This window comes from Prunus mume, linkage group LG8 (genome assembly GCF_029339155.1).
Source record: "Prunus mume cultivar Tortuosa linkage group LG8, ASM2933915v1, whole genome shotgun sequence".
Taxonomy (NCBI): Eukaryota; Viridiplantae; Streptophyta; class Magnoliopsida; order Rosales; family Rosaceae; genus Prunus; species Prunus mume.
In genome coordinates this window covers 10,919,530-10,939,166 of record NC_142705.1, presented here as the reverse complement: position 1 = coordinate 10,939,166, position 19,637 = coordinate 10,919,530, and the positions used below count along the sequence as shown (strand labels likewise).

The following is a 19,637-nucleotide window of genomic DNA, read 5'->3' as shown; positions in this document are numbered from 1 at the left end:
AAAATAGTCATTTTTTCTTCCTACTCAACAATTTTTTATATATATAAAAAATGAACAACATAAATAATTGTCCACAAAATTTGAACTCAAGATGTTCTTCAATAAAGTGGAACAAGACTAATTGTTTCAAATATTAATTGAATGATATTATCACAAGAAAAAAATTGTTTGGATATTTTTTACGGCCTCTTCCTTCTTGGCATGTGTAAATGCTGGGTGACAAAACAATTCAGTTAAAAAACGTCATGTGCTTTAAAAAAATAATAATAATAAAACAATTATCATCATCATAAAATGCTGTCACTAAGTTTTATCACGTAGTTAGAATATCGTACACAATTTTCCTAATAATTTTTATTTTTATTTATACCTTTAGTCAACATCCAATGCACAGGAGATGTGCATGCATGATGCTTCCGAGAAACAAAACCTACTTAATCATAAAATAGTGGAATTGCCATGGGATTGAGTCTTATAAAGTTTGATAAAATAAAATAAAATAAAATAACTGTTTCATCCAACGACTCGGATAGTTGTAGGTTGGGAAGTCAATGGCAATCCACTACAGAAACATGATGAAACAAAACAGCTGAGGGAGAGCAGACATAACTTTATCAGATTGTTCACATGGAATAAGGGTTTATTTGTCAGTTAACATTTCGTTGACCCATCTTTTTTTAAGTGGGATTTTATAGTACTACCATTGAATTGGTCAGGTCCGATCCAGCTATGTTTAACTTCAGCCATTGGTCATTAACAAATAAGGACTTCAGCCATTGGTCAATAACAAATAAGGGAAGATGCCAACATCGCCAAGTTAGTGAAAAATGATATTGACTTGTAAACCAATGATCTCATATTCGAATTCTCGTAATACCTTAGTAATGTGTGTGAGAAGACACCCATTTCTCTTCCCAACTTTGGCAAACAATAAAAAAGAGGAAGATAATAGCCCCCAAAAAAGGAAGAAAACCTTGAAGTAACTTTTTCTTTTTCTTTTTCATACAAACAATATTGGAGGACAAAGAACCTAGGACTTCGGTTGCAGAAATACTCTTAATTATTTGAGCTACAAACTCGACTAAAACACCTTTTTCTGTTGTACCGATATGTGAAGATCCTGTTAAGAGAAATTGGCCATTATAGCATGGAAAGTAGAACAGCTCGAATTTTACCCTTGCTTTGGAAAAATGAAGGAAAGATACTTTAATGTATTATAGATAATGTCCATTATGCGGAGGCAATTTGTTATCCCAATTTATATGCAACAATAATTTAGTAGTCAAACGACAGTCAACCTCACAAAGCAACCTAAAACTAACTTTGTAGATTAAGTGACAGATTATTGTAAGAAGGATATTGTATACAAATGTTGTACGAAGAATTCCGGCTTAATATAAAAAAAAAAATTTCGAAAAAAAAAAAGGGTTTCGGATGAGTCAAATTTTAATTATATTTATCCCCCACCATGATGAAATTGATATTGGATGCATCCTGGAAAGTTGTTGTATTAGGCCAACCAGACAACAACTAATTAATAATTAATGGACAATCATAAAAATAAACATATATTTGTGGAACTAATTTTATCAGCAGTAGTCAAACGTATGGACTAATCCATGGCTTTTGTTCCTTAATAAGATCTCGCTTTCTCCCCAAGTAATATAAACTTAAAAACAAATCATGTTTATAGGTGGAATGAACCAAGAAGCAATTGTTTGATATATGGTGTGTGTACATTTCAATTTCCTGCAACTTCCTCGAAAATGAACTGAGAGTTCCTTTTTGTCCGTTATGCTTCCAAGTCTGCTCCCCTCTCTGTTTCCTGTGTGAAAATGATCTTCATGTCATCCACGAGTTTGTATGATCACTATTTATGATATTGAGTAAGGATAGATTCGAACACAGGACCTCAAGTTGATGTGTGCAACTTGATCTCTCTCCTGAAAAATAAACACGGGCTCAACAAAATAAAAAAGAAAAACCCAAACTATCTTATCTTGTTATCAAACACACACTATGGGTGATCAGTCTCATAACTATATAATAGTTTGTTTATAGTTGATTAATTAATGTAACAGGATGTTAGATGAGAGGATGTATTTAAGCAGGCACTAATGATGACCCAAACTTTGGCTGAGGTAGGTTGTAGCTCAACCCACTTTAAGGAGTTAAAGTACTAGTATGTTTTCGACCAAAAAAATAGAGTACAAGGATGTTGTAAGGAGATACATTATGGTAGTAGAATCCTATTTACTATATGTTGTTAGAACTGATGAAATATGTGAAATTTTTTATGGTTCACAACATAGGAACGTATATGGCTTTTTAACCCATACTTCTCTAGCCTATTCGTCCCAACAATAATTAAGAAATACTATATTTTAGACTTTTAGTTACCCGACTTGCTAAACGTTCACTAAGTGTATCCTTTCTTATTTATTAACTTTATAGTTGACAATGTATAAATCGTTAATAAAAGTGTTAATCTACTTTAAAGAGTAAAAATACTAGCAATGTATCCCAACTTATAGCTCTTTTAACTATGCTAGCGTAACGCTAATTATGAGTGTTGACGCAGAAAAATGGTTCTGCACTTTCCCGCGTAACTTAGTGATTTCGTTACCTTCGGTATGCTATGGCCTCGGTAGTAAGTTATACCAGTAAGATAGCAAACGCTCGGTAAATCCTAGATACCGGTGTGATACCGGCCGAAGGCTTCCGATGCTTAAGTAAGTACGGATTTAGTAAGTTTGAACTACAGATCAATAGGCGTATGCCGTTAGTTCTGATTGATTACCTCCAAACTGGGATGGTTGTCCTCTTTTATAGGCCTTGGGAGGTGTGCATTTTGTTTAGAGTTTCGATGTGGGACTGTGGACATTGATTGTGAGACTGCCACGTGTCCCAGATGTCAAGGTTGCCTTAATAGAGCGATCGGTAGACAAGATGCCGAAGCTAGATGCCGAAGGCTCCCATAGCTCCAGCTTGGTCCACGTGTCAGATGTTTATTGGCTGCTCATTTTGGTATAAACAATGAGTATGTTTAACCTACCTTTATAATTGAGGATGTAGAAATGAATAATATAGTGTTTTAACATGTTCTGCAATTTTGGAAGATGTCATAAAGTAAAAGAGATTATGTTGAAATTAAATTTGACCCAAAAAAAATAGAAACAAATAATAATTAAAAACTTCCAAAGCATATAAGTAAGCAACAAAATACCGAAATACAGAGAAATGCTCCTCCGGCTCTTTCCTTCCATTGCCCGACCCTTTTCAGTCTCTTCCCGTTCAAGGTATTTTTCCATTTCCCTCACCTTTCTGTACTTCGTAGCATGAACTTAATTAAAATTAAATAGCTACCTACCCACTTAGGAAGCTAGGCTAGAAAGACACCTGGAAGTACTAACTTTCATAGTTTCGTAGAGTTAGGGAGTTAGGTACTTAGCCAGCAGTATGATACATTGATATTCTGATAGTTATATTCTGATACTTAGCAAGGTGTAGATTGTATTGTGCGAGCAGAGAAATGGGCCAGGACAGTTCAGAATGTGAAGTGATTCAAGTGAAGAGGCGCGCAACATTTCGTTTATGCAATGTGTCAAGGTGCTTGCTTTTGCTTTCAAATCCTTTATGCTTTGTTATAATGGCGATTATTTTTACATGGGTTCTTTTTGTTTGATGTCTTGCTCAGTTACGCTACTGAAATACTGGAGATTCGAGCTGACGATCCAACATTGCATGTTGTAGTTATCCCTGGAAATCCAGGTGGGTTTGTGCGTTTTTGGGTGTTTAGGTGTGTCTTTCTTTCTGTCACTCATTCAATTGTGAGAATTGTGATTTGGGCTGTTGGTATTGTAGGTGTTGTTTTATTCTATAAAGAGTTTTTGGAGTCACTATATGAGCTGCTGGGTGGAACTGCGTCTGTGACAGGCAAGACTTGGGTGTTTATTTTGTATTGTTTTGGTTAACTGTTTTGGAAATTGTAATATTTATGCTAATTATTTTTGCAATTTTGTGCATATCATCAGCTGTTGGGCATATATCTCAAACAAAAAAGGTATTACATTTTGCTTATACAAGGTTAGGCCGTAGTAGTATTACACTTTCCATAAATTTCCACTTCTTGCCCTTTGTTGCTTATGATTGTCAGTATTGTACTCTGCTTTTCTTTGCAACCAGCCAATCAGTCTTTAGAATTGATCACGGTTATGTTCTGTTTCCTGGCCATTGTAAAGCTTACGGGAGTTTCATGAAAATAAATTAAAGTGTACCCTGGTTTTGTGTGGCTAATCCTCCTGAGTAGCTTTACTAAGGTTTCTTTTGGCCAATTAGCAATATGTTAAAAACTTATGGGATGAAGAAAACGAAAAACTACATTTTAGACAATTCTTGGAAATTATTGCAGTCTCCTGAGCTTCAAAGTATCTGTAAATGAAAGTACTTCATTAGTTGGAGTGCATTAGGTGAACCAACTTGATGTTTGTTTCGTTAAAGGTAATAACTTTGGACAGATCACAGACGTAATGAACCAAAAGCCACTAACAAGGTCTTTTTGTCCTTTTCTTGGAGATAAAATCTAAGGCAAACTGAGCAGGAGTGTTTATATGTGTTTGACAACAATGGTTCTAGGAATCAGTTAAGTTTTAAAAGGAAGAACTCAGAATGCTATATGCTTGGATAGGATAAAAGGCTGGGTGGGCATCTGATGGGCCTAAGTTCTGATGCTTCTGAATCTGAAAGATTATAATTTCAAGGTCGGTTGTAAGATTAATACCAACTAATAATGCATTCAAGTCTATATTTTTACCTTTCATTATATATGTGGTAAAGTTCTTGCAAGTCTAGGATTTTCCTTTTTGTTTTAGTTTGAGAACTATTTTCATGACTTCCTATCAATTAATATTATAAGATACATGATCTTTTTATGGTCCTTCATATGAAGAAATGGTTTTCTGTGTTTGAAAAATTAGATAGAATACACACACACACACAGAGACATACATATATATATATATATATATATATATTGGCGTAAGAAGCATCCAGTATATTATTTCTTGTTTGACACTTTGCTTCGGTGATTTGTGGCATGGTCATGATTTTTATACGATATTCTCTTCTTTGTAGAGCTGGGAGCATGGAAGGTTGTTCTCATTACAAGAACAAATAAATCATAAGGTATAATCTGCTTGATGTATTGTTTCTGAGAAAATTGTTGGCTGGATAAGAGTGAACTGAGATCTGTTGTACATCTTCAAGTTGGTGGTTTAATGTCCTGTATAATGGAGGGAAGCATGTTGAATGCTGTTGCCTTCATAATCAAATGTCTTGTTAATTGATCTACTGGTATCTGGGCAATGTCTCAATAATGACAGAATTGTGGAATCAATACCCAAATTACTGAATTGAGGTTCTGAAATAATTTTTAATCTCATTCCAAGCATTCTATTTACTACAAAATTCAACTTTGACTTCCAGAACTGACCTTTATTCATAGATTTCTATTAGAGCACTATTCTATTTTCCCCATTTCCAGTATTTTCCTAATGGCACGTGTACACCAATTTTTCTATATTGAAACTTATTAGTTATATTAGAGTGGCTCTGGCAAAAGAACAAAAAAGTATAATGAGTGTCAAATATGGTTCTGACTTCCAATTAAATTCATGTTTTTGCAGATGGACGTCATCAAACAGGAATTGCAAAATAATGAAGTTCCTATATTACTGGTGGGATAGTTTTCTATGTCCAATTTGTGTCTTTATTTTCACTGTGATGTCTGCTGTGTGTAGAAGAGGGGCATATAAGTGCAACATCTGTTCCAAAATGACCTTACGATTGTGGGACCAAGTTAGGTATCTCTTGCATTTGAGTTCTGTATCAATTCTTGTCAGCAATGCTGTATCCACTAACCTTTATCGGTGAATAGACATAGAATATTACTTAACACACTAACTACCCATAAGCATGGAACTACTTCCATGTGTCTTCTTGTTAAAGTGTCAATATACAAAGCATTTCCCAGTGTCAGTACACAAACTTTTCTCTTTGTTTAGTTTCTTTTTTGGTTCAACTGTTTATGGAGAATAGATTTTTTTTTCTTCTCATGAACATACGTAACTATGTTCTGAAGTTTCTGCATAATAGAATTATGATGGAGTGCCCTCTCTTCCTCTGGTTTTTGCATGCTGGTGTTATCCATATTGTGTTTCTCCTACGTAGAAAACAAGTAAAGGAATTTGATAATCATTCTATATGAGTGATTTTCATCTTCGATCAATGTTGGGTGATGAAAATCTGTCAGCATTTCCTGGTTTTGAACTAGAATTGTCAGTATACCATTATTGTCTTTGTGTTCTTGAGTCGTTTTACAGGTGGTGATCTCAATAATTGCTGTGATCACCAACTTATCTACAGGGTGATTTCAGGAAAGAATTTGAAAATTGTGAAATTGGATTTCTTGTTTCTGATTTTTTTTTTTTTTTCTTATAAAAGACAGATTTATTTTCCTGCAGGTTGGGCACTCTATTGGTTCATATATATCTGTCGAAATGTTTAAGAGGTCTCCAGAGAAGGTGATAACATTTGTTAACTACTCATTTGTTATGCTACCACCCGTAGGTTTCTGACTATGGAAAACCTGTTCACTGACATAGTTTTCGGAATTGTAGGTGAAATATTGTATCGGACTATATCCATTTTTGGCGCTAAACCTACAATCCAGAAAGCAGTATATTATTGGGAAGATTGCAGAGTAAAATTCTTACTTTGTTATGAATGACAATACCATTGATTATGTCGTATACATTAGAGGCATCTTCTCTGCTTCATCCACATGCAATAGACAGTTATTATACTGCATGTTTTCCCTGTTAGCTGGTACTTGTTGGTTGCATTATTTTATTTATAGCCTACTTGCGCTGGTGTCTGTTAAGCTGTGTTGATTTCACTTGAGAAAACTGACAGTCAATGAATTGTTTTTAACCTTTTATTTGGAATTCTCACTTGGTCCTAATGTATAATGGTTGGTTCTGCTATAAACTCATTTAATCATATTAGTGGTGACAATCTAACATAAGGCATTGATAAAGATTAAAATCACAGAATTGTGTGTTTCAGGTCCCGTATTCTATGTGTTGTCTTGAGCTTTATTGTTGCGCTCTTGGGTTTGTTGCCTATCCGACTGTTGAGGTTAATTGTGACCACATTCCTTGGGAAGTTCTGGTCAGCTACTGCAGTTGACGCTGTTTGCTCTCACTTGGTAAAGGTAAAGGTTTGTCTTGTAATAGATTGATGGAGTTGGCTCCTTACGTCATATAATATTTTCCGAAAAGTCATCAACCTTTTATTTTCTTGCGCATGCTATTTCTTATTATCAAGGAGCTCTACCAATGTTTTACTGATTTAACTATTTTACCACTATCAAACCGTATATTTTTCGTGAGTGTGTGCATACATGTGCACATTTGTTTTGAATCTTTTCCATCAACATTTCATTTGTATACTTGCAGTACCATACCATGAGAAATGTCCTCTTTATGGCAATGACAGAATTCAGAAAGGTAGAACTCTTGCTTTTTGTAAATTGAAGACGTTAGTTGTAATTGATGGATTACAAATATTAATTTGAAAACAACCGTAGTAATTGACCACCACAGGGTGCCATCATGTGGTTTTATAAATGGAAGTGTCGTTAGCGTATGATATTCTCTTGCAAATATTGCCTCTTCAGCTTCAGCAAACACCAAAATTGCTGCATTGTTCATCTAGGAAAGTTAGAACTGTGATAAACATACTCGTGCTTACCGTTTGCCTTCAATGTCAGCTTTCAGAAACACCAGATTGGGCATTCATGAGGGAAAATCAACACAAAATTGCATTTTTGTTTGGCAATGATGATCACTGGGGTCCACTGCAGATGTTTGAAGAGGTAATTTAGTAAGTTCCTTAAATTTTTAATTGATTTGGGTTCGGAATTGTTATTGTAGTTCTTCATGCAGTTGAGTGTGTTGCAATTTGGTTTTGGCCATTCTTTCACTTCTGCTTTTGACATTTTTCCAATTTGACTATCTAGATTTACTTGGTGTTTCTGTGGTCCCAGATTTCCAAGCAGGTTCCAGATGCTGCTCTATCAATTGAAAGAGAGGGCCTCACTGATCATGGTTTTTGTTGTACTGAGGCCGGTTCATTGTGGGTTGCCGAGCATGTAGCAAAGTTGATCAAGAATCAAAAAGCATCACAGTAATTACCTGGCCCGGCCCACCATGTTCCTCTTTAGGATGCAGAGATTAGACTTGCAATTGGATGCATAATAAGTCAATAAAAGAGTGTACAGTACACTTAATTGTTGCTTGGTTAGTTATACTAGAGTCTAGATACTACAAATTGGTTTAAGCTGCCTGCTTGTAGACTTTAGCATTTCTGCGTACCTTTAAAAATAAAATTATTTATACCTCATTTACTAATATATTAGCGATGTAGTTTCAAAATGCTACGTTGTTAGATTGTGAATTTAGACTTTGCATTGAACTTTAATAAGGAATATGTATGATGAATGGTTCAATTAATTATGCAAATGAGCAGTGACTATCGTAGATATGTGTTAAGTTAGTTGGTTAAGATAGTGAGCTAGTACACTCAAATTTGTCTCTCTCCTTATAAATTAGGTTAATTTAAAATAATTTAAATTATCACTTATATATTAATAAAAAATTAATATCGATAAAGATCATGATGACTGGGAGACAGCAAATCAATGACAAATCTTGATGTTCTTCTTTTGGCATCAAATTGTGCGGTGGAGATGAAGCTGTCCTGAAATAAACTGACAGAGCAGTCGTGGTAGCATGTAGGGACCTTTAGGGACCCTTCAGGAGTTCACGTGCAGACTTTATAGAGTCACCCCTCCTCCCCCCCAATCCAAATTAGTCAAATCCCTCATCCCAACTCCCTCACACACCACCCTCACTCCTTCAGCAACTCAACCCTTCTCTCTCTCTCTCTCTCTCTCTCTCTCTCTCTCACAATGCCTACAACCAGAAGAAAGCTCCTGAACAAAGTTACAGTGGACATAGGTTGCAGCAACTGCAGAAAACCAAAACTCTTCCACATATTCCATCCAAAGCCAAAACCCACCACAACCCAAAAACAAAAGTACCACCACCATAACAATTTCTCTTCATCTTCAAGCTCATGCAACAAAGTCTACAAAGCCAACAACAACGCCACCACATTCTCTCCAAACACAGACTATGCTCCATTTTTGGACACAGAGGTCAAGCCAAAGAGCGCAAGAGCCGTCCAAGGTTTTGGGAGAATTGGCAACGAGAGTGTGGCCGTGGAGAAAGACTCAGGCGATCCTTACTTGGATTTTCGACACTCGATGCTCCAAATGATACTGGAAAACGAAATATACGCAAAAGATGATCTCAGAGAGCTTCTCAACTGTTTCTTGCAGCTCAACGCACCTTGCAACCATGGAATTATTATCAGAGTTTTCACTGAGATCTGGAATGCTGTTTTCACAGTGAGGTCGTCTGGTTCAACGATGCTGCATTTTCCTCGCAAGTCACGTGACTACTAGATAGCTGATGCACGTGCAATGGCATTGGAGTTCCCACTACAAATATCATGTTGAGATCCCTTATATAGAAGACAATGTGATTCCCTCAAGCCATTAATGTAGGTCTTGTAAGATTGTGGTGCATGTAATGTAAAGAAAGATTTCCATGATTCAGTCGTATGGATTATTGCTTTTTACTTTGTCTTCTTCTTTTTCGTCACTTCCCTAGAGTACAAAATAATATTTGACCCAAAAAAAGAGTACCAAAACGAAGAAGCAGATAGAGCATATTTTAGTGGCACATATGAAATTTTACATCATTTAAAGTGTGGTTATCTTTTAGTTTTGAGTGGAATTTGTCGGCTGATGTGGTTGAAAAATGGTGCAATATGGCTAAGGGTGCAAGTTGGATTGGAAAATCCGATTTCGTATGAAAGTTTTTTATTTTGGCAAGTCCAAATCAATTCCGACATTCAAAAATTCTGATAAAAAATGGATTGAAATTGGAATGTATCTAGAGATTTCGAATTCCAAAATATATTGGGGTTTCAAGCTTAGACTATGCACAATTACTAATTTCTTGTTGAACTAAATATAATTTGATGACCAAATAGATATAGAAAAATTATTTTATAAAGGATAGCAACATTCAATAAGTAATAGCATATAATAGTTTTCAAGCTTAAAATATGAGTTTTCAATTTTGAGTCAATTTTAATATAATATGAGTTTTCAATTTTGAGTCAATTTTAATCTTTCAATGGTTGTGCATGTTTATAATTTTGAACTAGTTTTTGAAATTTTTCAAAAAAAATCAAAATCAAAATATGTAAGTTTCAAAATTTTCCACAAATTCTGAAAATTCCGAGTTAGAATGGATATTGAAATTTTGAAAATTTGAAATTTTATGAAACAAAATTGGAATAGAATTTTTATTCTAAATTTTTATTATTGGAATTAGAATCTCCCAATTCCAATTCGATCCGTCAAAAATCAGCCCTAAATATGGCAAGTGGCTGATTGTAAGTTTTAATTAGAGTGGACTTAGGATTTGAGAAGAGCTCAAGGCAAAGAAGACTTGATGTATTGTCCCTAGGAGTGTAAGTTGGGTTGGTCAAAACAATGGCCAAGTTTCAAGAAATGAGCATTGTTGGGGGGTGAAAGATAGGCATTGGGATTTGGATTATAATTATTAGACAAGAGTTTGGAGGTGGTGAAAGACAGTTGGTTTAAGATTTTTTATATGGAGGAGGAGAGATGAGAATAGAAATCTCTATATCTGACATCTTACATTTTCCAAGGCTCATTATATTTTGGCTGCCTCTATGTTATTATTAATAATCACACTTGCAAGTTGGCTTCGATCTCTCTCTGTCTCATCTGGCCTGCTCTGACATGTTTTCTCCTCTCCTCTTCTGCCAAGTTATATTTCTAGAATTTACACTCCTTTACTCAGGATGGTTTTGAAATTAAGACTTATTTGCTGTAGTGTCCTTTGAAATTATGGTCAAATTTCACTTTACTCTCTAAAAGTTAAATTGACCCAGAATATTCCCTTGACCAAGATTTAGTGGTTCACTTTACCCCCCACTGTTAACTCTGTTAAAAATTCTGTTAAAAATATTGATGTGGCACAAATATGACCCACTCTTTCGTTCAAACCAGGGGTTGACCACCGTGTCCCATATGATCAGTGGCGGAGCCACTCCTAGACCTGGAGTGGCCTTGGCCCCCCCATATTTTTATCCCTTCTCTATTATATTATATATAATATATAGAATTTGTAATAAATAATTTATTAATTAAGTTAAAATTTTCTCTAAAACAAATTAGACATGACTCAATTAGAAATATTTAGTTCTAAATATGTAATTATTGAATACTTAGGTGTGTTGAATACTTGTATTTTTAACTTCGGCCCCCACAATTTTACAATTCTAGCTCTGCCCCTGCATATGATCGTGTTGAAAACATTGTCCCCTGTCGCTCTTACAAACGCCACATGCTTCTTCATCCTCCTGTACTAGTCCATTCACAGTAGCGAGTCGGTGTGCTCCAGCGCCTTTTGGAAGGAGTGGTTTTGAGGGTTTTGGGGCGGCTAAGTTGGTTAGAGCGAGGGGAGGAGGTCGGGACTCAGGTGGAGATAGGAAAAGAAGGGAGAGAAGAAAGAAGTAATGTAATTTTTTTATTTGTTAAAATTTTTAAATAAAATATTTTATTATTATTTTTACATGTGGCACTTAGGTGACATATATTTCAACAAAAAAGTGGGTCATATTTGTGCCACATCAGTATTTTTAACATAATTTTTAACAGCGTTAACAGTGGGGGGCAAAGTGAACCACCAAGCCTTGGTCAAGGAGGTACTCTAGATCATTTTAACTTTCAGGGAATAAAGTGAGATTTGACCAAAGTTCCAGGGGGCATTACAGTAAATAAGCCTTGAAACTAATTAGACGTTTATGAATTAAATCATCGGTACAAGAAGAATTTATATGTAACGAGGAGGATGCTACTATGACAATAACTTAAATTAGTATTGAATTATTATATGAGAGTGAAAACGTACAACAATATGTCATTGATTTAAAATATCGCTGTAGTGATATTTCCGTGTATGTAAGTTCTTCTCCATCAAATAGGGATGGATAAGCCACGATGATGAAGACCCACTTGACTCTATTTCTAACAACAATGTATACCCAGATCACCACACCAAACAACAAAAAGGCACAAAGATCCAACTTGGTTATGCTTTGGAGTGTCAATTACAGTTGCTTGTGTGCCTCTCTATCTCTAACCATTCTATCAAAGCCAAGTTAGATTTCCAGTTGAGGCAATAATATTATATATCTTCTCTCCGGGCCAGAGAAAGTCGATCATGAAAGATGTTCCCCACTCTCAAGGGAAAATAAATAAAAGATCTGATAAGATTGACTTTATGTGTATGAGTAGTTATTGAAACAGACTCTTGATTTAATGATGCTACAATTTACTTGGCACAAGAATTGTAAATTGCTACAAACAAATGAATTCAATTTAATTGTTCATAATGAGGATTTAAGGGGAGAGAGAGCTGGACAGAGTCATGATGGATTGCTTCATATCTTAAGTATTTCCACTAGCATCAAGATTCCCTCCTCAGCATATAGATTTGACTTACCCTTCTCAAAGTAGACCACATTCAATTCTTACATTGATGATGCAGCTGCAATATTGAAATTGCTGTGTGAAAGAGATGGAAGATGATGGTTAATGTAGAATTTAAGAGGGCATGTATTTCCAGCAGAGTTAAAATTGAATAAACAAAGTGAGTGAAAATGAGTTCTGAATAATATTACACTCTCTTGAATGTATTAGTTTGTAACTGGCTGTGGTCTATATACTTGTTAGAGGTAGGTCTGAATTTCTTTGGTTACATTGGAAGGAAAGAAACCATGGGTTTCATCATGCCAAGCAGGGGAGAAGAGGGAGGGCCACAACCACTGTAGTAACCCCACTCGACGGAGGTTTGAATTTAAATATCAAGTACAACAGTTGTGAAATTAAAAAAGAAAAGATGCATAAGTAAATTAAGCTAGAAGTGAATAAGTAAATTTTTTGGAAAGCTCTGGAATGATCAAAGAAAACATGGCCAACAGTGCTAACTTAATTTTAGTATCCTAAAACATAGACAAACAACATCCCTTCAACTTTGTGTGGAACCAAGTACCCTAATTTCTAACTGGATATGGCAATTATATGAATCCCTTTCGGCACTTTTCAAGACCAATAGAGTGTTGAAACATTTTGATTTGAGGCATCAAAATGTGAGACTGACACGTAAAGTGGTACATAGTGGGAACCATGAGGAAGGGGGAAGATAATGGGATTGACATGACAGGTCGCCTCTCTTCAATCTGAGAAACGCCATTGCTCCAATCTTGTTCCTTAAAGGCTTGCCCCTAAGTTGACCTCTCTTGGAAAGTTTAATTTCTAATCTTTGCTTCTGGGACATTTTGGGGTTTTCTAAGTCACTTTAGGAAGGCTGAATTCCAATTATTAGTGACTCTTGTAACTTAAAAACCCTACCAGGTTGTGGATTAAGTGTTTGGCTGTCCTTTGGCTCAATATCTGGAACACAGATCACAAGTGCGGGCATACCAGTTTGCTATTCTAACTGTAGAAGTTGGAAGATTTTCAACTGCTCAAATGGCACGTTCCGCTAAGCTTTTTGTGTGTGTTGGGATTGAACTCGGATGCAAGGAGGCAGAGATACTACCGTTGGCCAATTGACCTAATTCATGCCTATAATTTCTCTAAACCTATTGATTGAAAGCTTAATTGGTGCCACTTAAGCTTGGGCCCGATCGAACATATCCCTTTCCTAGAATGATAGAGATGTGAGAAGCCTCTCTTCATTTTCAATCAAGCTACAAAAATCCAAATATTACTAGTTGAATAAAATATGTGTTCACTATGTATCTCTTCATTCATATTCCAAGTAAAATCCCACAATCTAGTTTTACTTTTATCTAACTTTTTGTTTCATTATGTTGGTTTTTTCTATCTTCCTAGTTCCAATCCTTTCAAAATCTTGGGAAAAAAGAACTTGGGATCCCATAGATTATTTATCCCCTCTTTCTTGGCTTTTGTTTTTGGTAAAGAGGTAACTTCTTTCCCATCCAACCAGTTTCATGGTTGCTTTTTTCTCCTTTACCAAGCATAGTGTGTTTAGGGTTTCAATGATCTGTCTGCATGAACTTAATGAAACGTCATGATTCAAGTGAGTAATGGTCCTAATCGAATCCCTGTTTGGAGCTCTGTTGGTGTCAGGGGGAGTTTATGGGACAAAGCATTACAAGTTTCTTTATGTCAAAGTCGAAAAAGCCCAATTAAATGCAAATGGCTGTCAAGCCATGCACCGAATGGATTGATTGATATGGGCCGTAGTTGGTGGTTGGTATAAATAAGCCTCTTCTCTATCACATCCTGCTCCCATTTAAGGTGGCCTTAAATAGACTTCAATGACTGGTCCTTCAAACACGAAACTACCATGCATTTGAAAGCAGATGGTGTCACTCCAATATAAAATTACTATCAAGTTTTCAAGGTAAACTTGTTTCTTTTAGGCACGCACATTATGTTGCCAACTTTTCTCAATATAACATGTCAGACTATCTGATAAGAAGTAAAAATATGGGCGTATTTTAATCGCCAATCTATTGAAAAGGGTGAATTCTTTAATTTAAATTGTCGAAAATTTCGTAAGAACACATTTCTTATAGTAATTAAAAACAGAACCATCATCCATTGTTTTTATGGGGATTCTCTAGTAATAAAGGGAAAGAACAATTCATGATTGAGATCTTAAAATTGTTACCACTAAAAAAAAACATTATGTGATAGACTGCTTTCATCCCTAGGAGAAGAAAAAATGCCAAGAGTGAAATGTGGGATATGCATATGGGCGTCTTGTCTTGACCCATGAAGCACAATCAATGCAAAAAACCACACAAAGCTCGAGTTGAAATGAAGACAGCAGACACCAACTTCAATACTCTTTTTCTCATCACAATTTTCGTGTAAATTAATTTTTTTTCTCCGAAAACGAGGGTCTCCTTGTTGCTTAGGGTTGGGTAATTATCTCACTAATTACCAAACTAAGCATTAATTAGTTCTAGGGAAGCATGTGTTATTATTGATTTCCTCCAAATTTGACAAGTTATAGCCTGCAGGGTGTTTGTTTCTTTGTCTGGAACAGTAGTCTGATCGAGTGTAGCCAAGCACAGTCTAAAACAAGTGAGACCTATTTGCTGATGTAGTCTTGTGGCACCCTTGATTTATTTTGACCTAAATCATTGCCATTCACTTATTTATTTATTTTTATTTAAAAAGCCAAGCACTTATTTTATTTTTGTATGGTGATTGCCATGACATCCACTTACTTGACTCTCTTTATGGATATCACATGGCTGATGGCACCCTAAGAAAACAAGATTATAATTCAAATGTCATTGTCAGAGAGAAGAGAAAGTTAAAATATTTAGATTTATGTAAAAATAAAAAAAAATATTCAGGGGGTTTTGTGAAAATAAAAAAAACTCAAGGGATATTAGTGTAAATAACTCGACGACAAAAACTTGAGAAACCAATTCCATCTAGCTCAAATTTTTATCGGATTAATGAAATTTTCCATTCATATCTTTATACTAAAGTTTTTTAAAAGATTATATATATATAACTTTTTCACCTCTAATTTTGAACTGGTGGAAATTCTTATTTCTTTTAACTTTTTTTTTCTTTTCAATATGGTCTAAGGACTTTTGCCTCATCACAATTCAAAGAAAAGAAAAACAAAAAAGATGACATGGTTGGTGGTACATATGATTGCACCGAGACAGATATATATATATATATATATATGTAGCGATGGCCGTATTAGTATAAAACTTAATTTGCTAATGTAATCAATCATCCTAAATGATTAAATTAAGCACATTATCTGCCATTGCTTGTCGAGGTGAGCTATTAAAATAATTGAGTGGCATGAGGTTTAGAAGCTTCGCCGCTTGGGCAAGAATCTTGCCTCAGAGATTGAAGAGGCATCTATGCTGAGCCAAAAGACTCTCGAACCATGGAACGTTGACTAATTTTCCACCTATTTACTGCTTTTAAGTTTAACTTTATTTTTCCTTTTCTTTTTTCTTCCTTCGCCTTTATTTTGTTTCATGATAAGGTAATTCAAAAAAATTTCAGTTGGAGGTAGTTCAAGATAAAGGGGAGAAATTTACTTACATATATGGAATGTCACTGTGGTGATATTCCAAGTCAATTACGCATTGTTATATATTTAAAATGTTTATGTAATAATACCAAATTAATTTTAGAGATCGTCACAATAACATTATGTAGCGTGAAAGTTCTTTCTCCAAATTAAGAGCCAATATTGGCTTTGTTTAAAGTTAATTTCTCCATATTATACTAAATGGTGTATCTATTTCCCCTTTAAAAGAAGCCAACTAAGTTGAGTCTAAAGATTTTTGTTTATTATATCATAATCTGTCTTTTGGTTAGTCTATTGGGAATATTTTAGAGCTCTATGTTTATGTATGTGTTCTTTGATTTTCCTTCCAGTAATTAAAGTAAAACTTACATTTGATATAGGAATAACTCTCTAGTACGAGACAATGACATGTTATGTTATGAAAAATACTATCACAATGAATCACACATTCAAACAAGAGTCTAACTGCGTAATTAACGGTTCAAATTATACAATTGCGCAGATAACAGTTTTGTAGCTACTCCTTCCTTATTTGGTACTGTGCTATATATAAATAGCAACCATTAGATTGTCACTTGAAGATTGCACTAATAAGACATGCACATAACAACCAAAAACCAGTATGGAGAAGACATAGGATTGGGTTAGCTGTTCCTTTACACCACTGAAAAAATACTGACATTCTACTATATCACCCTAAGAATATATGTCATCATCTTCTTGTTTTTTCCTACAACACCTAGCAAATGTGCAGAAGAGAGAAATTCAAATTATTATATGGGCAGCCGCAGGGATATGATGATAAGGTCCCCCAAAAAAAGAGAAAAAATAGGAGAGCAAGCAAAATTATCTATCTGAAATTATTTTGGAGACCAGAAAGCTGAATATGGCAATTGCAGGTGGCTTGTTTTTTCTCTTCTTAAACTTGTACTTAAGTGACTCTCAAAACCATGTTCATGTTCTCAACAAACAAAAATGAACACAATTTAACAGGGTTTTTTTTTCTGGGGTTCCGACGATAAATGATTAAATTGTGCAGGTGCAAGGAAATGAGCGTTAGGACCACGCCAAATCTCAGAGCTGGAATTGTAGCTATCATTGATAATGACCCTCCATTTCAAGCAATTCAAAATCAACGGCCGTGATTGCTTCCAGTTCCAGAGTTGGTACTCCCATGTGGATTACACACAGTGATAGTGGTGGATGTTTGCTCAATCACAATGTCTACACTTGTTGAAGTGTGGTCAGTTGCAGAAGATCATCTCTGCAAATTTGTGTTACATTGTTTTTTTAGGACTGCACAAATTATTATATACTTTTAAAAAAAAAGAGAGAGAAAAAGCCATAAGTTGCTGCTGCCCACATGGAGCTTAGTATATTTCATATATTAACAGAATGCCGTTGAAGCAAGCTATGTAGCTCCTTAATTTTGAGTACCTCAAATTTCATGGTATATTTCATCACCAATTTGATGATGTCTTCACGGTCCACAAATAAATTGTTAATTTGTCTCATGTGTTAAAAGATTCAATTTGCATTAATTCCAAGTATGACCAAAATGGTTTCTTGAAATAGCAGACTACGACTTACATCAACAAAATTAAATTGTTGATCACGTCTCTTATAAAGTTGAAATATATCTACTTACGTAAGTAGGTGGATAGTAGCTAAATTTTAATCATGTGAGATGTATAATGTGAGACAGATAGATCTCAAATACGTGAAAAATGTAATGAATAAATATGGTAGCTGCAACACTTTCTAGTATTGAAATAGAAAATAACCCATGTTAGATTATTACTATGCATTGGGAAATGGAAACTGCAATCCACACACGATTGCAATCTCCACACGAATTTGGAAGAGAGAGAGAGAGAGAGAGACATGAGAGTCATCAAAAGGTTTCACTATCATAATTTCCACTACTAGTATACATATATTTTCCATTGAATCAAAGCACCTAACTAAGCCTAAGATGAAGATGACAAAGCTTCAACTTCTTCATGAATCTGATCTTCCTCAGCTTCCAACAATGAAGACAAACAAGGAGTGCTTTCAGATTCTTCCTCAGGCTCTATTGATGAGACACAAGGAATAGAAGAAGATGATAAAGAAGAAGTACTAGCAGTACTGTTATAAAAATTAGATAAAGGAGAAGAAGGAGAATTAATATTACAAGAACAAGAACAATTAGTAGAACCACTACTAAAAGCTAGACCTACCAAGAGATCAACAAAAGCTCCAACAATGTACCCATGATTGCTTTTCGCATTGACCCTCAAATACCAACACAAAAGCTCTTCAAGATGATCCCAATCCTTCAAACCATGAGCCTCCACCATTTCCTCCATGGATTTCCTAAAATCCACAATGGGGTCTGGAGAGTCCATTGACAAAACCACACTCTCCTTGAATGGAACAATATTAAGCTCCTCACCATCTGCTGCTCCCTTAGCCTCCTCCTCCATTACTATAGAGCTTGTTTCACCTGCCTTAGGCTCAAAGAAGAGCCTCTCTGACCTCAACCCTTTGATCACTGTCTCCACTGGATCCAAACCTGAGTCTTCAGAGGCTGTGGAGAAGCTTGGACATGACTCAGATGAGTTGGTGAAGACTGAGTCTGGTGTTTCTATCACTTCTGTGGTGCTTGTGTCAAAGTAGGCTGAGTTTATGGTCTTGAAGATATCATTGCCTCTTCTGAAAGAGAGGGTTCTGGGTTGCGAGCAAGAAGGCCAAGGCCATGTTGAAGAAGAAGAAGAAGAAGAAGAAGAATATCTTGATGCCTCTGTGTTCTTGGAGAGAAAAGGGAGCTTCATTTTCTTGCCCATCTCTCTCTGATTTTGAGAAATGAGGGTTTCAAAACTTTCAAATGAATTTTGGAGCTGTGAAGTGTGGCATTAATGGCCAGTCAGAGAGATGGTTGTAGGGGGATGAAGATTATTTAAAATAGTAATGAGACAAAGGAAAAAATATATAAACAAAATGGGAGTTGGGGAGGGGAAGTTGGAATTGGGAGAGGAACTGGTGGGGTCTTTTACTCTATTATATGTCTCTGTATATATTTCTGTATTTAAAACAACTTTAAAGTAGAAGTTTTCAGTTGAGCTCATTGAATATAATAGTACTGGTGTTAAGTAGAGCTTTTAATTCTTTAACAGTATTTTACCAACATATCTAGCCCGATGAAAAAAGAAATTGATTTTGCATATCAGTGGTTTCAATTTCAAATTCTCATAGTATATTGATAGTGTGTGTGAGAAATATTTTTCTCTTTGTAGTTTAGACTATCTCTTATATTGAAGA

The 19,637-nt window shown here is 35.3% G+C and overlaps 3 protein-coding genes across 6 annotated transcripts; 2 read left to right on the top strand and 1 right to left on the bottom strand.

The window, feature by feature from the left end:
- The first annotated feature begins 3,165 nt into the window (after positions 1-3,165).
- On the top strand, positions 3,166-8,471 carry LOC103341712 (alpha/beta-Hydrolases superfamily protein). 4 transcript variants are annotated; one of them, XM_008245248.3, is made up of 13 exons: positions 3,166-3,299; positions 3,501-3,609; positions 3,698-3,771; positions 3,865-3,936; positions 4,035-4,063; positions 5,134-5,184; positions 5,685-5,735; positions 6,522-6,581; positions 6,678-6,760; positions 7,126-7,273; positions 7,518-7,568; positions 7,832-7,936; positions 8,108-8,471. In XM_008245248.3, exons 2-13 carry the CDS (start codon positions 3,533-3,535, stop codon positions 8,249-8,251), a joined length of 945 nt encoding a protein of 314 aa, XP_008243470.2. In that variant the 5' UTR covers positions 3,166-3,299; positions 3,501-3,532; the 3' UTR covers positions 8,252-8,471. The 4 variants fall into 4 exon arrangements, with proteins under 4 accessions (XP_008243470.2, XP_016652109.2, XP_008243469.2 ...); XM_008245247.2 differs by having other exon boundaries at positions 3,169-3,299; positions 3,511-3,609; XM_008245249.3 differs by having other exon boundaries at positions 3,226-3,299; positions 3,529-3,609.
- A 349-nt stretch (positions 8,472-8,820) lies between these two features.
- Positions 8,821-9,765, top strand: LOC103341713 (Ovate family protein). Its single transcript, XM_008245251.2, has one exon. It carries the CDS (start codon positions 9,032-9,034, stop codon positions 9,587-9,589), a length of 558 nt encoding a protein of 185 aa, XP_008243473.1. The 5' UTR covers positions 8,821-9,031; the 3' UTR covers positions 9,590-9,765.
- Positions 9,766-18,225: 8,460 nt separating this feature from the next.
- OFP15 (ovate family protein 15) lies at positions 18,226-19,341 on the bottom strand. Its single transcript, XM_008245252.2, has one exon. It carries the CDS (start codon positions 19,160-19,162, stop codon positions 18,305-18,307), a length of 858 nt encoding a protein of 285 aa, XP_008243474.2. The 5' UTR covers positions 19,163-19,341; the 3' UTR covers positions 18,226-18,304.
- Positions 19,342-19,637: the final 296 nt, after the last annotated feature.